The following is a 22,123-nucleotide window of genomic DNA, read 5'->3' on the forward strand; positions in this document are numbered from 1 at the left end:
ATCTAGTTTTTCTTATTCTTCTTCCACACATGTTGATGGAACTTTACTATAATAAGGACCCCCCATGTAAAGTTGTGCACCTTGGTATGAAATGGTTCAAGATGGCCGCCGTTTCCATGGAAACAGCAAAAATGCGAAAAAAATCAAAGTGTCCCAAATGGAAAGAAATTTCGCAGAAATGGTAACTGGCATGTGCTGATTTGCAGTTTGACTTAGGAATTTTCAAAATGGCCGCCGTTACCATGGAAACTGCAAAAATGTCAAAAATTTCAAAATGCTCAAAACTTATTGAAACTTTACAAAAATGTTAATCAGCATGTGTAGATGCACTCTTTGACTTTGGAATTTTCAAAATGGCTGCCGTTACCCTGGCAAAGGGGGAAGGGTGCCATCCGTTATTGCTAGCAATTACAAATCTAGTTCTTTTTCTTTTTCTTCCGTGGCTTTAAAGATGAACTTGTCCGCAGCGGTTCTCCAGAACCGCTTGTCAGATTTACTTAGGGTTTCATAAAATATTAGACTAACATGTCTAGGGGAGCCATCAATCTTTCGTTTGTGCATTGGGGTCTATATAGGAGTATTTTGAGGGGCATAAAGAAGGGAGGGGTTTACTATAGAACCCTATGGGATTTTATTTTTTTAAATTTTCAGATGACTATAACTTGAAAATAGTAAGTGATAGACACACGCGGTCTTCAGTTATGATCACAGGACAATCAAACAAATCATAGAACCCTATGAAATATAGGGGGAGTCCCTGGGGATCACCCCCAGCCCCTTCTGTTTTAGAACTTGTAAACGGTCGAGATCCCCACCCCTAAACCATAAATATTTTTGTATTGGACAATAAAACAAATCAAATGAAATATAGGGGAAGTCCACGGGGGTCACCTAACCCCTCTTTTAAAAAAAAAAACTTGGTAACAGTCGAGGTCCCCACCCCTAAACAATATATATTCTTGTATGGGACAAAAAAACAAATCAAACGAAATAAAGGGCGAGTCCCCTTGGGATCACAACCCCCCCCCCCCCCCCCCCCCATCCCTTTTGAGAACTTGTAAACGGTCGAGATCCAATCCCCTAAACCATATATATTCCTGTTCGTCATTTCAAGAAGATTTGAATGACATACAGGGTCAATCCCTAGGCGTCACTTATGCATATCACTTTACTAGACCAAACCAATTTGTACTGGACTTACCCAATGTCAGGCGAACATGGGAATGACGAATTATGGGAGCTTTGTTTGGGAGACTTCGTTACAGCATCCTGTTACAATTATTTCTTGTTGCATCAGCATTCCGATTTGATTTCCCTGGACTATGCAATGCAATGACAATACATTATCAATTTTATAAAATGCATATCCATATACCAGGATATTTGTTGTGCATTAGACGTTTCAATTCTGGTAGCATTATATTTAAGAAAAGGCGTCTCGTTTTGGTTATATATGTTGTCATCATATTGAGTCTTTACATATTCTCTCAGTATTGATATCATATAGATTTGTTGTGCGTACAACACAATCTATTCGTGGTTATTTGCAAATATTCAGATGTCAAAGGTATTGATATAACAATTGTTGTGATTGAAATTAAACTGAGAAATTGAGATTTTGTCAAGTCAAAGGTTCTTTACTTTACTGAAAATGTTGTCTTACATAAGTTGATGTATTTGTTGTTAAGAAGTTAAGAACATTCTTAATTTCAATCAATCCCTGGTTATAATTTTCATCAATCACTTTTCAATCTGGGCTAGCTCCTAAATATTCATCTTCATGAACAAAATTCTTTTTTTCATTTTAACTGTTAAATTTTCTTTTTGTTGTACATACTCCTGTATAGTTACTATTTGTCTCTTAGGTCAAGTCTTATAGATTCATTACCTCTAAATATATTGCAGATAAAAGAATCAAAAGAAGGGACATATTGGGGTGTATTTAGGGGTATTTTGAGGGGCATAAAAAAGGGAGGGGTTTACTATAGACCCCTATGGGATTTAATTTCTTTAAATTTTCAAATGACTATAACTTGAAAACAGTAAGTGATAGATACACGCGGTCTTCAGTAATGATCACAGGACAATCAAACAAATCATGGAACTCTATGAAATATAGGGGGAGTCCCTGGGGGTCACCCCCACCCCCTCCTGTTTGAAAACTTGTAAACGGTTGAGATCCCCACCCCTAAACCATATATATTCTTGTATGGGACAATGAAACAAATCAAATGAAATAAAGGGGAAGTCCACGGGGTCAACCCCACCCCCTTTTTTTTTTTAAACTTGTAAACGGTCGAGATTTCCACCCCGAAACCATATATATTCTTGTATGGGACAATAAAACAAATCATATGAAATATAGGGGAAGTCCACGGGGGTCACTCCACTCCCCATGTTTTTGAAAACTTTGTAAACAGTCGAGGTCCCCAACCCGAAACCATATATATTCTTGTATGGGACAATAAAACAAATCAAATGAAATATAGGGGAAGTCCAAGGGGGTCGCCCCCACCCCCTTCTTTTTGAAAACTTGTAAACAGTCGAGGTCCCAACCCAACCCATATATATTCTTGTATGGGACAATAAAACAAATCAAAAAATAATAGGAGGAGTCCCTGGGGGTCACCCCACCCCCTCCTTTTTGAGAACTTGTAAACGGCCGAGATCCCCACCCCTTAACTATAATTATTCTTGTATTGGACAATAAAACAAATCAAATGAAATATAGGGGAAGTCCACGGGGGTCAACCCCACCCCCCCTATTTTTTTGAAAACTAGTAAACAGTCAAGATCTCCACCCCTAAACAATATGTATTCTTGTATGGGACAAAAAAACAAATCAAACGAAATAAAGGGCGAGTCCCCTTGAGATCACAACCCCCACCCCTTTTGAGAACTTGTAAACGGTCGAGATCCAATCTCCTTAACCATATATATTCCTGTTCGTCATTTTAAGAAGATTTTAATGACATACAGGGTCAATCCCTAGGCGTCACTTATGCATATCACTTTACTAGACCAAACCAATTTGTACTGGACTTACCCAATGTCAGGCGACCATGGGAATGACGAATTATGGGAGCTTTGTCTGGGAGACTTCGTAACAGCATCCTGTTACAATTATTTCTTCTTGCATAAGCTTTCCGATTTGATTTCTCTGGACTATGCAATGCAATGACAATACATTATCAATTTTATAAAATGCATATCCATATACCAGGATATTTGTTGTGCATTAGACGTTTCAATTCTGGTAGCATTATATTTAAGAAAATGCGTTTCGTTTTGGTTATATATGTTGTTGTCATCATATTGAGTCTTTACATATTCTCTCAGTATTGATATCATATAGATTTGTTGTGCGTACAACACAATCTATTCGTGGTTATTTGCAAATATTCAGATGTCAAAGGTATTGATATAACAATTGTTGTGATTAAAATTTAACTGAGAAATTGAGGTTTTGTCAAGTCAAAGGTTCTTTACTTTACTGAAAATGCTGTCTTCAATAAGTTGATGTATTTGTTGTTAAGAAGTTAAGAACATTCTTAATTTCAATCAATCCCTGGTTATAATTTTCATCAATCACTTTTCAATCTGGACTAGCTCCTAAATATTCATCTTCATGAACAAAATTCTTTTTTTCATTTTAACTGTTAAATTTTCTTTTTGTTGTACATACTCCTGTATAGTTACTATTTGTCTCTTAGGTCAAGTCTTATAGATTTATTACCTCTAAATATATTGCAGAGAAAAGAATCCAAAGGAGGAACATATATTTTGGATTTCTTTTAAACACAAGACTTTAATTTAATGATGTTATTTTTTTTTATTCTCCCGGCCATCTTTGTTGCTGATGTTATTTATAATTTGTATGTTTTTGCTATTCCTTGGACATCGGATAATCGTAAAGTACTGTTCTTTTCCAAAAATGTCTTCCTTCGCTTGTATGCTTTAGTTTCCATAATGTGTTTATGCATGAATTCATGTTACCCTCATGAATTAATGTAATTTTCTTTTCACTCGGTAACTCTTATTTGTGGTTGCAGTGGTTGAACGTTTTGTCTCAATTAACCTTAGATATCATGTGTATCAAACATTCCGCAAGGATAGTGATAAAGTTACCAATAAAGTTTAAACTGTTATTAGCCGCGTTGTAAGGTATTAGGGCTACATGTATATCCTGACGCATTCCACTTTTCAAGTCAGATGGAATTCAATTTGAACCGTTATTCCACTTATGCCTCTAATGATTTTTCATCTGACCACAGAGATGCCTGTTCAGTAAATACATTTTCATGCGTTATCTATTTCAAATAGAATTACGTCATTCTCTTACCAACATTTAATTTTATAAAATTTAAAAAAAAACGATATAGGGTATGATTGCCAATGAGCCAATTTCGCACTAGAGACCACATGCCGCACATGTGTTACACGACGTGTGCCACTAATAGAGAAGAATCAACTTTCCCTGCATGTATACCGGAGATAATCCTCAGTTGTTTGTTGGGGTTTGTTTTTCTTAGTCTTTAGTCTTCTAAGTAGTGTGTTTGGACTTTTTTATATTTTTTTTGTAAACAGTCGAGGTCCCCAACCCGAAACCATATATATTCTTGTATGGGACAATAAAACAAATCAAATGAAATATAGGGGAAGTCCAAGGGGGTCGCCCCCACCCCCTTCTTTTTGAAAACTTGTAAACTGTCGAGGTCCCAACCCAACCCATATATATTCTTGTATGGGACAATAAAACAAATCAAAAACTAATAGGAGGAGTCCCTGGGGGTCACCCCACCCCCTCCTTTTTGAGAACTTGTAAACGGCCGAGATCCCCACCCCTTAACTATAATTATTCTTGTATTGGACAATAAAACAAATCAAATGAAATATAGGGGAAGTCCACGGGGGTCACCCCCACCCCCCTATTTTTTTGAAAACTAGTAAACAGTCAAGATCTCCACCCCTAAACAATATGTATTCTTGTATGGGACAAAAAAACAAATCAAACGAAATAAAGGGCGAGTCCCCTTGAGATCACAACCCCCACCCCTTTTGAGAACTTGTAAACGGTCGAGATCCAATCCCCTTAACCATATATATTCCTGTTCGTCATTTTAAGAAGATTTTAATGACATACAGGGTCAATCCCTAGGCGTCACTTATGCATATCACTTTACTAGACAAAACCAATTTGTACTGGACTTACCCAATGTCAGGCGACCATGGGAATGACGAATTATGGGAGCTTTGTCTGGGAGACTTCGTAACAGCATCCTGTTACAATTATTTCTTGTTGCATAAGCTTTCCGATTTGATTTCTCTGGACTATGCAATGCAATGACAATACATTATCAATTTTATAAAATGCATATCCATATACCAGGATATTTGTTGTGCATTAGACGTTTCAATTCTGGTAGCATTATATTTAAGAAAAGGCGTCTCGTTTTGGTTATATATGTTGTTGTCATCATATTGAGTCTTTACATATTCTCTCAGTATTGATATCATATAGAATTGTTGTGCTTACAACACAATCTATTCGTGGTTATTTGCAAATATTCAGATGTCAAAGGTATTGATATAACAATTGTTGTGATTAAAGTTTAACTGAGAAATTGAGGTTTTGTCAAGTCAAAGGTTCTTTACTTTACTGAAAATGCTGTCTTCAATAAGTTGATGTATTTGCTGTTAAGAAGTTAAGAACATTCTTAATTTCAATCAATCCCTGGTTATAATTTTCATCAATCACTTTTCAATCTGGACTAGCTCCTAAATATTCATCTTCATGAACAAAATTCTTTTTTTCATTTTAACTGTTAAATTTTCTTTTTGTTGTACATACTCCTGTATAGTTACTATTTGTCTCTTAGGTCAAGTCTTATAGATTTATTACCTCTAAATATATTGCAGAGAAAAGAATCCAAAGGAGGAACATATATTTTGGATTTCTTTTAAACACAAGACTTTAATTTAATGATGTTATTTTTTTTTATTCTCCCGGCCATCTTTGTTGCTGATGTTATTTATAATTTGTATGTTTTTGCTATTCCTTGGACATCGGATAATCGTAAAGTACTGTTCTTTTCCAAAAATGTCTTCCTTCGCTTGTATGCTTTAGTTTCCATAATGTGTTTATGCATGAATTCATGTTACCCTCATGAATTAATGTAATTTTCTTTTCACTCGGTAACTCTTATTTGTGGTTGCAGTGGTTGAACGTTTTGTCTCAATTAACCTTAGATATCATGTGTATCAAACATTCCGCAAGGATAGTGATAAAGTTACCAATAAAGTTTAAACTGTTATTAGCCGCGTTGTAAGGTATTAGGGCTACATGTATATCCTGACGCATTCCACTTTTCAAGTCAGATGGAATTCAATTTGAACCGTTATTCCACTTATGCCTCTAATGATTTTTCATCTGACCACAGAGATGCCTGTTCAGTAAATACATTTTCATGCGTTATCTATTTCAAATAGAATTACGTCATTCTCTTACCAACATTTAATTTTATAAAATTTAAAAAAAAAGATATAGGGTATGATTGCCAATGAGCCAATTTCGCATTAGAGACCACATGCCGCACATGTGTTACACGACGTGTGCCACTAATAGAGAAGAATCAACTTTCCCTGCATGTATACCGGAGATAATCCTCAGTTGTTTGTTGGGGTTTGTTTTTCTAAGTCTTTAGTTTTCTAAGTAGTGTGTTTGGACTTTTTTATATTTTTTTCTGAATTCTTTTTTTGCCATGACAGCTTCTCTTCGACTTTTGAGTTATATCTAGCCTCTTTTTTAAAGGAGGTTGTTTAAGGTTTGTAAGCTATCCAATACCCCTCATTATTATAATTAATGGAATATTTGAAAATGAAAATCGGGACATGGTAGGAAATGTTATATAACAGAAATTTCGAATTGAAACAATGAGACATCTGCTGCTTAAAGGCCGTAAGGTGAAAGTTTTTTTCCATTTTTTGGAAAGGATTGGAAAAATAAACCGGAAAAGTGTCAAGAGTCTCCAATGATATACCTAACAACATACCATCAGATTTTATTTTTATTTTTCGTTATATTATTTTCCGAATTTGTAAGAGAATTTTTTTTTATGACGCAACTGCAGATTTGTGAAGTGAAGTGGGTATTTGTAAACAAAGTCAAAATACTATTTTTTCTACCTTTTATGTCTTTGTAATTAACTGTATTCTCCTTTTATTGGCTAATTTGATTTGAATATTGGTTCAAAACTATCTAGAAATTAATTGAAACATGGTTCCATTTTTCTATAAAAAGCAATCAAATGAGAAATAAATTAGTATACCAATCGATATAATTTTCTGGACGTGATAACTAAATAGAATAAAAAATTAAAGAATAAATTATTGTCCCCGCCGCTCAAGCCCCTGTGATATAGTTATAATCTTCGTCGTCCGTTTGTTTGTCCGTCCTTCAGTCGTCCGTCCGAAACATAACACTATTCCAAGACCGTTTGACCTTCCATACATGGTAGGATTATGTATTAACCTATTCTCTAGACTATACTTTACCTTCAGTTTGATTTTACAATTTTTACAGGAGTTATGTGAATTTACCTATTTACATATTCAGAATCAAAGACAAATGTATTATAACTTTTGCATTAAAACAAATAACCATTTTATAAAGACTAGATCATATCTACAAATTCATTAAATACATTTGTATGTCGCAAATGTTGCAGATCAATAAATCTTTTCTAAAAAAAGGAGTGCTAAACTTTGATCTCTGACTTGTATCGAAACGATTATCAAAAGAAATGAATTACCGAAAAAGATTACGTCAGAGAAATGTCAAATAGTCTGTTTAATTGATTGCAGAGGTCGTGCATGCACATTTTTTCAAAATTGAATATTACACAGCTTATTAAAGTATAAGTAACAGATTTAGAGTTTGCCGTTCATTCCATACACTTTTAAGGTAATTGCAAAGTTGTTGATCGTAAAAGCTTGTATTTTAAGACTGTATTCACAGACGTATGGATTTAAAAATCAATTTTCTCCTAATAATTGTGTGGCATGCATTTCTTGTAGGTAAGGCTTTCACTTGTAGTAAAATAAAAAAAAAAATATAAAGAAATTGCAAAAAAAAAGATATATAATCAACATCCGTGTTATGTAGGTTATAAATTTACTTAGAATTTTGCATCATTTTACCTATTTTAAAATGAAACATGAAAAAATTAAAACCATTAATAAAAGAAAAGAAAAGACACAAAAAACATAAAGAATCAACTACAACAGGCATTTAGTTATATTGGTATATATATACTACTTAAAGGGTCATTGGCTACGAAGTTTACAAAAAAATCAAAATATCTCTTTTATTTTTATTTTTTTTTTTAATATCTATAGCAGGATCTGTTAACCCTTCTGGAGCACCTGAGATCACCCCCGGTTTTTGATGGGTTCGGGTTGTTTATAGTCTTTAGTTTTCTTTGTTGTGTTTTGTGTTCTGTTGTTTATCTTTTCGTCGTTTTTCGTTTGCCATGGCATTTTGTTTGTTTTCGACTTGAGTTTAAATATCCCCCTTCGGTATCTTTCGACTCTCTTCTGTAAAAGCGAATATTAAAAATTTCGCTTTTCGCAATCAGTTTTTGTTCCATGATGTCAAAACTAAAGCTTAGAAAAAAACGATGATGTATTATTATTGACTTGCAGCCACCGGGAATATCTCTTTTGTTGACTGATTCTGCCCACAACAAATCAATCAAATACAGGTAAAACTTCGATTTACCTAATTATTCAATCTATGACATGACATAGAAAAAACTTAGAAAAACGTCATTATACGATTGCACGTGCTTGTCTGTGTATCTATATTCATTTTATTTTACATCAGGTCATATGAACTACGGAATTCTCCGGAGATCATCTCGATGGTTAATCAGATGGCGTCTATTCTAGAATACACTCGAAATGTTGTACATTAGAACGACTCCATGCATTATAAATGTTTCTTTATGACTTTTTGTAATTTAGACAGACGTTTAAGTATGTTATTAATATATATGAAATTTCGAGTCGAATCGGTGAACATGAATTTGACAGCTAATGCCCTTTAACCCATGATAAAATCATGTAATCTGAAATATAAGAGACTCCTCGACAAAAAAAGTAGGTAGCTGATGTTCTATACTGATCCCATTATTATTGCAATTGATGTCTTCTGTATAGTTTCCATCTGAGCTATAAGAGAGCTTAGTTTTGATGTCTGGTTTCACTCACTATTACCTGCATGCTTTCAAAACGTTTGAACTCGCATACATAGTTCTAAACTGTTACCTGCATGATTTCAAAACATACAAGTTCATCTTAAATAAAACATTTCACTTTTGTTTGATGGTTCAAAATATTATCAATCTCACTTTACTTAAATGTCTTGAAAGAAAGGAAAACATTTTATTCGATCACCATGAATATTTTCCAATTAGTTTCGTAAAAGATTTTTTGGTGGATAGATTTGTCCCATTGGCAATCATACCACATTTCCTTATTTTTATATGTATGATAAAAATTGACAATCTTTTCACTATTGAGGTGAAAAATACAACCGTGCAGATAGGATAAAATAAAAAAAAACAACACTAAATTTGTGTTTTCAAAACGAAACTGACTTGGAAATCAAAAGATCGTTAACATATTTAAAGCGGATATAAGTAATCACAATGGGGTGTTAGACAAATATATATAACAATTTACCCCTGTTGTTGTTATTTGCATTGAATGTGTCAAACAAGTAATCATCTTGGAAATGTGTTATTTGTTTTGCAAAAGAAATTGTTTCAAATTAATTTTAGATTAATGTTAAAATGTGTTATATGTTCCTTTAAAAAATCAAATAAAGTGTAAACACAGGTAAATAAACGTTTAAAGTACAGTTTTAAGATTTGGCACAATATTTTCTGTAGACACCTAGTATCTGAGTGTTACATATATATCATATGTTCTATAATTATTTCTAATTTTCACCATTTGAAAAGTAGATGCATTTATACCACAATTGACTTAGTTCTTTACTGGCATTAAATATTGTTTCCAACAAGAGATACAATAGCTTCCTGTAACTTAGTGGTTGTCGTTGGTTGCTGTTTGTCATATATATTTTTGTTACTTGTTTCAACTTTAATCAGGCCGTTGGTTTTCTCGTTTGAATTGCTTTACATTTTGTTGTCTGGACATTTCTAAAGCTTACTATACGGTAAGGGTTTTGCTCAATATTGAAGGCCGTACGTCATTTGGTGGTCTTTGGTGGATACACTGGCAATTATACCACATATCTTTATTTATCTTTAAGGGCATACGATACAGTAACAGGGGAGATAATGACGTTGCTAACGCAAAATGTTTTTTTTTTTTGGCGGCGTCACACTGTGACATATTAAATTAAATTTATTAAATTTCGACTGCATTTATCTCTAAAAGTGGCACATAAAGCTATATTTTGTATTACATATTTGAATTGACTAAGTTAGAAATAGCTTGTATGCAAATTTTCGTCAACAATTCACATTGGGATCAAAACTCTATCATATGCCCTTTATTAAATGTTGATAGTATTCAAATGGAATTCTATATAAACAGATTATTTTAACAGAATCATAAAACAAAGATGATCGCTTCTTGTAAATTCAATGATGGCATCCATATATTTTTCAAAGACATGGAATTCTATTGGAAACGCAATAGTTGAATATCGTATCATAGGTGAGATTTATTCTGAAGTAAAGAGATCTTAGGGTGTTGTAAGAATATATTCAACCAGATGTTATCAATCGAATCTCAATCGCAGCACTTGTCATCTACGTTCAGTGTATCAGCAAACATCGAAAATAGCCGAATGATGTTTTGACATTGCAAAATAAGAGTAAAATTAGATACCGGCTTTTCACCATTGCAAAAAGTAAAATAACAAAAATACCGAACTCAAAGAAAAATTCAAAACGGAAAGTCCCTTATCAAATGATAATTTAACTGATTCCAATATTAAAAACTTCAAAGACGGTATTCATACGATTCAAACGTCATACAAAAATTACCTACAGATAAAAACAAATATGCATCTTGTAAGATTATGTAGTTCATATATCGATGGTATCTTGTCAAACAATAACTTATGCTTCAACGAATGTTTGCATCATATGTATTCGAGTGAACTTGACATTAAGGATACAACTTAAACTATATGGTTTGCTTCATATGTTGATCTCTTTCTACAAATTTACACAGATGGCCGTCTTCAAAATGCATACGATGCAGTCTTGCATAAATTGTGTCCGTGTCTCATCTCACGAGAAATTATTTGTTCCTTTAGTCTTTAATCCTTATTTTCATATTTTTGAGGGTTTAGATAATGAAATAGTCGTTCAATGTAAGGCGTTTTAAAAAATAAAATTTCAGTGTATTATGAAAAATAAAATTCCAAATCAATTTAAAATAAGGTTTTGAGGAGGGAGAATGCCATTAAAATTGTTAATAGCTTAAGCGTTGTATTGCCACAATAAAATACCAACATGACCTGCGATTAAAACAACCTCAACTACTATTATATAGATATAAGAAGATGTAGTATGAGTGCCAATGAGACAACTCTCCATCCAAGTTACAATTTGTAAATGTAAACAATTATAGGTCAAAGTACGGTCTTCAACACGGAGCATTGGCTCACACCGAACAGCAAGCTATAAAGGGCCTCAAAAATGACTAGTGTTAAACCAGTCAAACGGGAAAACCAACGGTCTAATTAGTAATCACCCCTGGTCAACAGTTATTGCGACAATGCTAATTGGTACATAATCTAAAATATAAAAGCAAATACTGCTGTCCCTAAGTGATAGTACTGCTTTTATTACAATATACTTATACCTCTTATCTAGTACACGTGCATATGTTCACCTTATTCACATTTACATTCACTTGTATTTGTTTAGGTCTTTTAATAAACACTTACCATTGGATCGAATTGGACCTTAAATTATGGGTTTAAAGTTGCGACGTATTTTTCCAATTCGAGAATAAAGATTTCTTTGTTTATTAAACAATACATTGTAATCATTCGAAGCTCGGTTTACAGTGCAGCTAACTCCCCTCTTACTAATTACTAATTGTATGGAGACTATATAGTCTTTTCTATTGTTTCTGTGTTTGTAGATATTTTGAACAACGTGGTATCGGCAAGTGCAGTTGTCACGTGTGACCGATTTTTTCTTCCTTTTTCGTAATAAAGTTAATAAAGATATCTGAACACCTGGGGAGCTGATCCTATAAAGATATAGGGTTTTGTATCATGTACTAGCCTTTGTGTTGTGGTCCAGGGTTTAAATACTTTATGTTCGGTTGACAAACGAATTAACACATACAATATATTAATTCCAAAACTAAACGAGACTTACCTTGGTAAAAGTTGAAGTTCAGTTGGAATTTAACGTAGTCATCTTTAGTTGTAGGGATCAGATGAGATGTTCGTGCGCATGTGTAGCTTCAGTCTTCAAAGTCGAAGGGTTTGTGCATACAAAAGTACTAAGTACAACATCACAAAAAAGGGGAGGGATATCGGGAGGGCATCTGATCCCTACAACTAAAGATGACTACGTTAAATTCCAACTGAACTTCAACTTTTACCAAGGTAAGTCTCGTTTAGTTTTGGAATTTAACTACGTCATCCCGTTTCCGGGACCAGATGAGACTTCAAAGAGCACAAGCCTTGAGATAAGTCAAAAAGTAATATTTAAAAACCTCCAAAAAATATATCCCTCCTATATACAAAGTTAATTTTACAAATAAAGTTCTATGTACTCAGAACAGCTCTCTGAAAACGTTGTGCATCTGACTCGATCGGCTTCTTATAAAATTTAGCAAAAGTCTTTTCACTGGTCCAACCAGCTCTTCGTAAAATACATTCCACAGGAATCAGATTATGGAAAGCCTTAGAAACAACAGCTGACCTCGTGCTATGTGAAGAATATGATTTTAAATTTATTCCTGATTTGGACATAACAGTTTTGACCCATCTGCTAATTGTTTCTCTTGAGACTGGTTTAAACGGTTTTACATAACTTATAAAAAGCTTCTGACTATTACCGCGAGCTTTAGCTGTCCTCATCAAATATTCTTTTAAAACAGTAAAAACACACAATCTCCTATCTGGAGGATAGGCAAAAAGTTCAACAAAATGTACATTAAACCCAGGTCTATTCTGTTTCAATAAACCTGAATAAAACAAGGTATAACTATCCTTTCCTTTTACTAAATTGTCTAAACATAGCAAAAATAACGACTGTGTCCTACAAGCCGTGGATAAAACAATTAACATTACTAACTTCAATGTTAAATCTTTCAACGAAATATATTTTACGGGAGATAACTTCCGTAAAAAATTAAAAACTTTAGATACGTCCCAAGTTTCACTATATCTAGGTTCTGAAGGTCGCAAATTATATACACCTTTCAAAAATCTGATGATTGTAGCGTTAGAGCCAACTGTCACTCCATTAAACATTATTCCTAAGGCTGACAAAGCAGATCTTGCACAATTTATCGTACTATAACTTAATCCTTTATCAAAAAGCACTGTTAAAAAATCTAAGACTTCATTTAAAGCTGGTTGAAGTGTATCAATTTTCCTTTTACTACAGAAACGGAACCATTGCTTGACATAAGTTGAGTATTGCTTTTTCGTACTGTCTCGCCAAGATGCCAAAATGATTTTGGAAGCCTTGTCTGAAATGCCTTGGTTTTCCAAATTTTTCCTGATAACCGACAAGCAAGAAACTTTAACTGATTGTGAAGAGAATGAATCTTTTTCGTTCCTGGAATGGACAGCAGTCTTTTCTTTCGAGGCAACATTTTTGGAAAATCTATCAACATTTCTAGTAGTACTGGGTACCATGTCTGAGTCGGCCATAATGGTACAATCATCAGAACCTCTGCACTGTCTTTCTGAACTTTCTGTAGACATCTACTAATTAGAGAAAAAGGGGGAAAAAGATAATAAAATACCTCATCAGACCATAAAATACTAAAAGCATTTACAAATACTGCCTCAGGGTCAGGTTTCCACGACGAGAAACTCTCAACTTGACAATTTATTCTAGAGGCAAATAAATCATGGCCTGGAGTACCCCAAATGTCCACTAATTTATGGAAAACTTGTTTATCAAGCATCCACTCTAAATGATCATCAATTTTTCTTGATTCAACATCTGCAGCATTATATTTACCAGGAATATGTTCTACTGAAATCCATATATTTCTTTCAATACACCAGACCCACAAAAGTTTGGTTATTTCATTCATTTGCATGGATTTTATACCACCCATATTGTTAACATATGCAATTGCACTAGAATTGTCACAAAAAATCTTCACATGTATATCTGAAAATTTTTTACAAAAAGCCTTCAGAGTATAAGAAATGGCTAACAATTCCAGAACATTTATGTGATAAGTTTGCTCAACATCATTCCATCGTCCTTGAATTTTTTGGTCTTTAAATAAAGCACCCCAGCCTTTTAATGAGGCGTCAGTTGTCATAGAAAAATCTGGATTTTTCCTATTAATGACTCTTTTCTGACAATGTAAGTTTTCAACCCACCATTTTAAATCTGCTTTCATGGCAGATGTTATATTCATATTTTGATCAAAATTTCCAAATGACAATTTTAAAGCCTGAATCTTTTCAATTTCTAAATTTCTGTAATATAAATGACCAAAATCCACAGCTGAGAGAGTGGATATTAACAAGCCTATAACATGGGCAACTAATCTTATACTAGCTGTATTATTCTTGATCAGATTCTGACATTCTAATACAATTTTTTCTACTTTTTCTTTTGGCAACACAACTGTCATAGATACAGAATCAATAATATTGCCTAAAAAAACTATTTGTTTTGCAGGCTTGAAAACAGATTTTCTTTCATGAATTATAAAACCAAGCCACTCCATTAAATCATTAGTATTTTGTACATTTTCTATGCACTCATCTTCAGTATCTCCAAGCAAAAGAGAGTCATCAATATAAGCTACATTCATATAACCAAATTGCCGTAAAGTTGCAAAAACAGGCTTCATTAACTTTGTAAAGATTCTAGGTGCTGATAGCAAACCATTTGGTAAACAAGTATATTGAAAAATATTGTTTTTCCATATAAAACGTAATAGTTTCTGATGTTCCTCTGCTATAGGAACAGAATAATATGCATGACGCAAATCAATTGAACTGAAAAAACAATTTGGTTTCACCAATTTTAGAGCCATTTCAAAAGTATCCATCTTGAAATGATGGGGAATAATAAATTTATTCAACTCTTTTAAATTAAGAATCACTCTATGCTCATTTGTATTTTTCTTTGGAACTGTAAAAATTGGAGAGATATATTGATCTGTATCAAAATTAACTTCCACTATTACACCCAAATTTTTCAAATTTTCTATCTCATCATTTATAATTTTTTCTTGGCCTTTATCAAAAATTCTTTGATATGGTGTGAGACTTTGAGTGGGTATTGAATTATAAATAAATTCAAGGTGACAGTGTTCAACTGTATCCAAAATAAATTTATCAGAAGTAATTTTTTGCCAGTTTTCAACATAATTTTTCAATCTACCTGCTGTAAAAGTTTTGATATCAGAGACACCTGCTAAACTTACCTGTTTAGCATAATTTACTTCCTCAGGAAACTTGGAACACCTCTCAAGTTTTTTGAAGCACCTTGATCATTTGAATACTGGCCTCTACCACCGTAACCACGGCCACGACCACCTCTGTATCCACCACGACGAGAGCCTACACGGCCTCTACCAAAACCTCGTCCTCTACCAAAACTACCTCCTCGAGAAAAACCATTTCCTCTACCTCTAGCATAATTGTTATTATTTAAATTACGACCAAGTCTGTTCATATCTTGAATTTCTTTTGACTTTTGATGGACTTTGTCACCATAAAGCATGTCAGTGAAAGGAATTGAGGGTGAACTCAAGTGATGATATTCAGGACTTAAATCAAATCTTTGATATTCCTTTCTCTTTACATTTGTCATCTTGTTATATTGTGACAGTAAAGCTAACGAATCAATCCCCAAATCTATGCAAGACTGCATTTCTTGTTGACAATCGTCACCCAAGTCAGGTTTTAGCTTACACAACATGTTTAACAATTTTGTAATGTTACAAGATGCTTTTACAACAGTTTCTTGATGCTGTTGTATAACCGAGTCAAAGGACCTAGTTTGAGGAGAGAGTAAATCCCAAATAAGCTGATTAACTCTAGTTCTTGTAAGAGAAACACAATTCTCTGGTCTAGCTACTGATTTCATCAGTTCATTGTATTTTTCATCAGAAATTCCCTCACGGAAAAATTCATTAACAGTATCAGCTAATGTGTCATCTACACTTGTATCTACATTATCTTTAGACCTGTAAGCTTGTGCAGCAGCTTTAAAAACATTATCACCCTCTTTGTCAACAGTTTTTTGTTTTTTAGCTGGAGGTTCCGCAACCTCAGCATCTACAACATGATCATTATTGTCATGATTATTATTTTCATCATAAGCTCCTTCAGGGTCTGCACCCTGGCTCTCATCGTAACCCTCAGGCTCAGCAAAATACAACTCGTCTACCATAGACTTGAGAGACACTAAATCAGTTTTTTGTGAACTCTGTTCTTGCTGTATATTTTTCAGGACTGAAAAAACATCAGCTAAAGTGGGCTCTTTGCTAGCTTCGCTAGTATTTTGACTAAAAACTTTTTGTCGTGAAGTAACAGTTCCGGCCTCGCCAGAGCTGACAATCTTTGCCCCATTACTACTACTTGTATCGTCATTCTTGGAACGAGAATCATCACAGGATGCTTTTCTTTTAGGGTTTTTTCCTTTTGCCTCATTTGAAGCACTAGAACCTTTCTTCAAAGATTTTACATCAGTTTTAGAGAGCATGGCGTCCGCCATTGTTACTAAAAAATATCAACTGCCGTAAATCGGTCTAATTACCGTAAATTTACAACAGAGAAAAATAAATAAATAATAAACCCCTCGAGTTTATTTACTTGATTAAGCAATAAATAATAACTACCTCGTAGTTATAGTAATAAAATATTTCATTATAGAAGCTACAAATACAGACCACGTCTGCCTTCTATGAAATAAAGCTACGAACTGAAGCTACACATGCGCACGAACATCTCATCTGGTCCCGGAAACGGGATGACGTAGTTAAATTGTTATTTATAAACGCACTTAATTATTTTTTGATAATGTATAATTAATCTATTTTGATCAAAATCTGACCTAAATTTTGTCCAATTTTCTTCTTTCCTTCTTTTCTTTCTTTCCTATTTTTTAATTCTATTGATTCTTACGCTGCACTTGCTCATAATTTTTTTGTCTGATTTATAATTTTATGTAAAGATATACATCATCATTTGATTATTCAAATCATTTTGTCATTTTCATATACCATGTCTTATATAAATGATTATACACTCCATAACTTAAATGCATTCAGTTCCTTTTTTTACTAGGCGATTGTATCATAAACCAATTTTATATACTGATTTGAATTTTAAATAAATGTTTTGTTCATCTGAAATCATTACAAAAAGATTGCCTATTGAATGGTATATTTTTATAACTGTGATTTCATGTTACCACGAGTAAGGCGACGTGTACCACTAATGGAGCAGGATCTGCTTACTCTTCCGATTTACCTGATTTCATCTTCATCTCATGTAGGGGTTCGTGTTGCTCAGTCTTTAGCTTTCTTTTTTTTTTACTCTTTTACATTTTCTTCTTAATTCGCTGTTCGCCATGATGGTGTTAGTTTCTCTTCCACTTTTGAGTTTTGAATGTCCCCTGAATATCTTCCGCCTCTTTTTGAATTTTTGTTTTTAAAGGAGATGGTTAATGGTTTGTATGCTATCCAAAACCCACATTATTATTATAAATGGAATATTTGAAATTGAAAATAAGGTCATTATAGGAAATGTATATAACAGTATTTTCGAATTGAAACCAAAAGGAATCTGCTGATTGAAGTTAGGAAGGAAGCAAGCTACGCTTCTGGAATGGATTGGACGGATAAAACGGAAAAGTATCAGGAGTAATGAATATTTTATTACAATATACCACCAGATTTAATCCCGTTGAATCCTTTTCCATATATGTTAGGGCTTTGCTTTGAGTTTCCATTAAATTGTAATCATTATGAAAATAAAACCACAAAAGCAAACATATCATGGATGGTTGTAAAAAACAGTGATCAGTATTACAGCTTCTTAAGTGTTATAATTTAAATCTGCCCAAATAAATCACATTTGTGATACTATTCAAAATCAAAGATAAAGGTATTATAACCTTTCATTGAACCAAAAAAACATTTTATAAAGACTAGATCATATCTACAAATTTATTAAACACATTTGTATGTGACAAAAATTGCAGATATTATATAAGTCTTTACTGTAAAAGCAGTGTTAAACTTTGATATGTGATCTCTGAAGTGTATCCTAACGATTCTCAAAAGAACTAAATAACCGAAAAAAGATAACATCATAAAAATGTCAAATATGCTGATTGCTGAGGTCTTGCATGCACATTTTTAAAAACTGAATATAACACAGCATATTAATGTATAAGTAACAGATTATTTCGAGTTCGCAGTATAGTTCTAATAAGTAATTTCAAAGTTTGATCGAGACTGAATTTAAAGATTGTGTCTAAAGAAGTATGGATTTAAAAATAAATTTTCTTTTAATAATTGTGTGGCATTCATTTTTAGTAGGTAAGAATTCTAATTGTAGTAAGTAAATAAATCTAAAAAGGAACTGCTGAGAGAATCAGAGAAACAAACGTTCCATATTATACATGTTATACATTTACTTTTGTGATTTATTGTGCATTATTCTACCAATGTCAAAATCAAACATGCTGAAAATTGAACTCATAAAATAAAAGTTACGAAAAACATAATGAGACAAATATAAAATCTTTTTATTGCAGTGTACATGACTAGATATACTATAAATAGAAATGAAAGTTTTTTTTTTCTACCCGTGATAACATGTATGTTTTCTGTTGTTCTAAAAGAAAATTCAAATTAAAAACCCAACTATAATGACAATTAGTACATTCAACTATGTAATCAGCACCTACTGATCCCATTATTAATATATTATTGTAATTGAAGTCTTCTGTATATTTTTTAGATGAACTATACGAGAGCTACGTTTTAACGTCTGATCTCACTTACATAGTTCTAAACTGTTATCAAAATTTCGATCCTTGTATCTATGATGAGTTTATATATAAATTTAAACTGTTACCTGCATGGTTTTCAAACATCCCAGCTACATGTGGTGTAACCGCACCAGAACACCATGAATATTTTTCGAATAGTTTTGTTAAAACCTTTACCATCCTAAATACCTATTTAAAATTTGTAGATGTTGAATGTTTAAGCACCACAAAACAGATATATGATGCCATATTTACTGGTTATGACAATGGACTAAGACCAGTATGTGGAGGAGCGACACTAGTTAATCTATCAATTGGTGTAGCAGTTCGACAACTGATAGATCTGGTACGTTACGTTTTTCTACAACGCTTAATATTTTATTACTTTTTCTAATGTTCAATTACATTTATCGATTTTAAGATGTAAACAAAATTCACGAAAATGTACGTTCCATTAATAAATTATTCACTTTCCCATCAAATTTGTTGTATAACATGTTTATGTATCACTTGCAGGATGAACCAAATCAGGTGATGAAGATAAACTTGTGGATCCGATTGGTAAGTTTTCACATGTATTGCTGGAATATTTTTAAGGACTATTTGACCTTTTATTTAAGATTGATACAGCAAGTTTGTATCGGATAAAAAGGATCTATCATGAAACACCTAAAAATTGTGTAAATATCTAATGTAGGAATTTTCTTGTCTTTCTCACGATTAAAAAAACCATGTCCTACCTATATATAGCTAGATTGATATTTAAAACATGTGTTAAGAGTTCATTTTTAGAGTTCGCTTATGTTACTCACTAAGAGAAGCATAATTCATGTTACTTTCATTTACAAAAGGTGTTTATAAACATAAGATGAGGGGACAAAAATGTTTGTTGTTGTTATGATTCTCCAAACATTAAATTTTGAATTAATCAGTGCAAGGTCATCATCTATATATATATATACATGTATATATATATAATTCGTCTAAACAACAGCCCAACAATGTTAGATCTGTAAATTTACGGAAGCAAATTTTTTTGTTCTTCCCTGGCTGGGATTCGAACTCATGCTACTGAGATATCGTGGCACCAAATCGCCTTGCACTATGCCCGACGCGCTAGACCACTCGACCACCTAGGCTCTATAAATATAAAGCTTTCGGTGGCCGGGTGTTACCTTTCCTATTTATATTTAATTTTTGCACCTCATGTTTGCGGTATACTATCTTTTCCGCAAGTTTATTGTTTTCTGTTTGGTATTAAATTAATTATTAAGATCCATTTTGTTACATCTGGTGATCCTTTTATTTGTCAATCGTCATGGCAGTCAGCAGGGTTTAAGAACATCCGTTGTTCGACCTGCTAGTCAAATGCATTTGTTAAAATATACTTTTCACTTTTTTGGTCTTTTGAAAAATGTTGTTTGTGCTGTATTTAGACCCCTCTACCAAGAAATTTGTTTTGCATGCACACGTTTAAAAATTGCGGTTTTTATCCAACGCAATCATAGGTTTGAACGTTGTTTTCAATTTAGACTTGTATGTATATATATATATATATATGGTGTACAAATTTTTGCACCTTATGTTTGCGGTATACCATCTTTTCCGCAAGTTTATTGTTTTCTGTTTGGAATATTATTAATAAATTAAGATCCATTTTTACATCTGGTGATCTGTTTATTTGGCAATCGCCATGGCAGTCAGCAGGGTTTAAGAACATTCGTTGTTCGACCTGCTAGTCAAATGCGTTTTGTTAAAATATACTTTTTCACTTTTTTGGTCTTTTGGAAAATGTTGTTTGTGCTGTATTTAGACCACTCTACCAAGAAATTTGTTTTGCATGCACACGTATAAAATTGCGGTTTTTATCCAACGCAATCATAGGTTTGAACGTTGTTTTCAATTTAGACTTGTAAATATATATATATATATATATATATAGAAGCAAGGGTTCGAATCCAGCTGAGGGAAAAACAAAAATTTGCTAACGCAAATTTGAAGATCTAACATTGTTGGGCTAAATTTGAGACAAAATATATATATATTATGGTGTGAGCCCCACGTGTTATCCAATGGCGAATGTCTGTCGTAAAGTTGTCACATGTTTAGACGTGTATAATAAAATCAAAGTTTGATGTGGCGGCATGGTAAGTAACATTATCATCATTTACGACAGACAAAATAGCTGACCTCAAAGGTACACCATCTACTTGCCACTATACATTATGTACTGTGTTACAACCCTAGATAAAGCGGACGAGGAAAGGCAATACTCCACCAGAGAAAGCTATATTTCAATATAGCCTAGGTGGTCGAGTGGTCTTGGGCGCTTGACACGGCGCAGACGGTGTTGCTGCGATGTCAAAGAAGCAAGGGTTCGAAACCCGCTGAGGTAAGAACAAAAATTTCCTAACGCAAATTTGAAGATCAAACACTGTTGGGCTATCTACAGATCTGTCGTTAATTATGTATGCTACGATGTAAATAAAACTGATGTTTATTATAAAGATATGAATTTTTTACCTCGTTTTAGAAATGGACAGACTGTTTGTTGCAATGGAATCCAAGTGAATTTAATAATACAGGCTATATAGTTGTACCAATATCAAAGATTTGGACACCGGATTTAACCCTTTACGACAGGTATACCGATACAGTAAAAAAATGCGCTTTTAACCGAATTTTGATAAAGTAGTGTTCGTTTTAAGTCATGATAACTTTACACGTATGTATCATCCTGAAGTGATATTGAACAAAAACATTCACTTCGAAGGTCATTAAAAATGATGATTTTGTAATTTTGTGAAATAGATATAGGAAGATGTGGTATGAGTGCCAATGAGACAACT

The 22,123-nt window shown here is 33.2% G+C and overlaps 2 protein-coding genes across 5 annotated transcripts in view; both read left to right on the forward strand.

Annotated features, from left to right (window-relative positions):
* Window positions 1-22,123, forward strand: part of LOC127737801 (neuronal acetylcholine receptor subunit alpha-10-like) — a 151,292-nt gene that overhangs the window by 105,280 nt on the left and 23,889 nt on the right. The window contains exon 1 of one of the 4 annotated variants that reach the window (XM_052248725.1): window positions 18,635-18,819. The exons of the other annotated variants lie outside the window; for them this stretch is intronic. Coding sequence (XP_052104685.1) covers window positions 18,765-18,819 — 55 coding nt within the window. The 5' untranslated portion in view covers window positions 18,635-18,764. Of the gene's footprint in view, window positions 1-18,634; window positions 18,820-22,123 lie in introns of those variants that run through there. 4 annotated transcript variants of the gene reach the window in all.
* LOC127737800 (neuronal acetylcholine receptor subunit alpha-10-like) overlaps window positions 7,970-22,123 on the forward strand; it is a 56,541-nt gene continuing 42,387 nt past the window's right edge. The window contains exons 1-3 of the mRNA XM_052248720.1: window positions 7,970-8,076; window positions 19,481-19,620; window positions 19,791-19,835. Of these exons, the coding sequence (XP_052104680.1) occupies window positions 8,022-8,076; window positions 19,481-19,620; window positions 19,791-19,835 (240 nt within the window). The 5' untranslated portion in view covers window positions 7,970-8,021. The remainder of the gene's footprint in view (window positions 8,077-19,480; window positions 19,621-19,790; window positions 19,836-22,123) is intronic.

This window comes from Mytilus californianus, unplaced genomic scaffold (assembly GCF_021869535.1).
Source record: "Mytilus californianus isolate M0D057914Y unplaced genomic scaffold, xbMytCali1.0.p SCAF_4, whole genome shotgun sequence".
Classification (NCBI taxonomy): domain Eukaryota; kingdom Metazoa; phylum Mollusca; class Bivalvia; order Mytilida; family Mytilidae; genus Mytilus; species Mytilus californianus.